Source organism: Alligator sinensis, unplaced genomic scaffold, assembly GCF_000455745.1.
Source record: "Alligator sinensis unplaced genomic scaffold, ASM45574v1 scaffold407_1, whole genome shotgun sequence".
Taxonomy (NCBI): Eukaryota; Metazoa; Chordata; order Crocodylia; family Alligatoridae; genus Alligator; species Alligator sinensis.
Window position 1 is genome coordinate 552,673 of NW_005842464.1, and position 827 is coordinate 553,499.

Here is an 827-nt window from a genome sequence, read left to right on the forward strand (position 1 = left end):
GTAGTGCTGGTACAGGAGGGAGAAGGCGGCGACGGCGACGGCGTAGAAGCCCAGCGTGGCCAGCAGCACCGCCGCACCCCAGCGCCCGTCCTGGGATGCCCCCATCTGCCTGGGGAGGGGAGGCAGTGAGCCCGGGCACCCGGTGCCCCAGGGACACAGGCCCTGAGTCGGCGCTGGAGGGAGGCTGCTGGAGCAGCCCCCGTCCCTGGCAGGGGAGGGGGACCCACCAGTTCTTGTTCCAGGTGTGGGCGAAGGCCGTGATCAGCACCAGCTGGAGCAGGATGAAGGCAAAGCCACCGCAGATGCCCACGTAGCGCCAGGCTGCGGCCAGGGGACCATCAGGAGCCATCGCCTGCTCGGAGCCCAGCCCCCACGCCCCCCACGCCAGGCACCACATCCCTCCCGTGGGCTGCAGGGTCCTTGTGGAGACGCGGGCCTGGCCCAACCCAGCAGGGACCAGCTCAGGGCTGGGGGAAGTGGGGCACAGCCTCTGGGGCGGCATTGAAGGCTGTGCCCTCGGGGCGCAGCAAGGGTCGAGCCTCGAGCGGCTGGGGGGGGGGCGGGCTGGTGCCCCCAGCGCCCTGGGCCTGTGCCGGTACCTGGCAGGAAGCGGTCGGCGGGGATGAAGAAGGCAGCTGTGCAGAGTCCGACCAGGATCAGCAGCTTCGGGAACCAGAACCTGCAGCACACGCCAGTGTCAGTGCCCGGACCCGCCCTGAGCACCCGTGGGGCTGGCGGGGGCCTCACCCGTTGTGCAGCTGGGCGCGGACGTCGCGGCTGGACCTCACGTTGAGCAGGAGGGCGGCCTGGGCCAGGTAGAAGCTGGC

At 71.5% G+C, this 827-nt stretch overlaps 1 protein-coding gene across 1 annotated transcript in view; it reads right to left on the reverse strand.

The window, feature by feature from the left end:
* Positions 1–827, reverse strand: part of SERINC4 (serine incorporator 4) — a 5,894-nt gene that overhangs the window by 2,553 nt on the left and 2,514 nt on the right. The window contains exons 2-5 of the mRNA XM_006030817.1: positions 748–822; positions 600–679; positions 228–321; positions 14–109 (exon numbers count right to left, since the gene is read on the reverse strand). Coding sequence (XP_006030879.1) covers positions 14–109; positions 228–321; positions 600–679; positions 748–822 — 345 coding nt within the window. The remainder of the gene's footprint in view (positions 1–13; positions 110–227; positions 322–599; positions 680–747; positions 823–827) is intronic.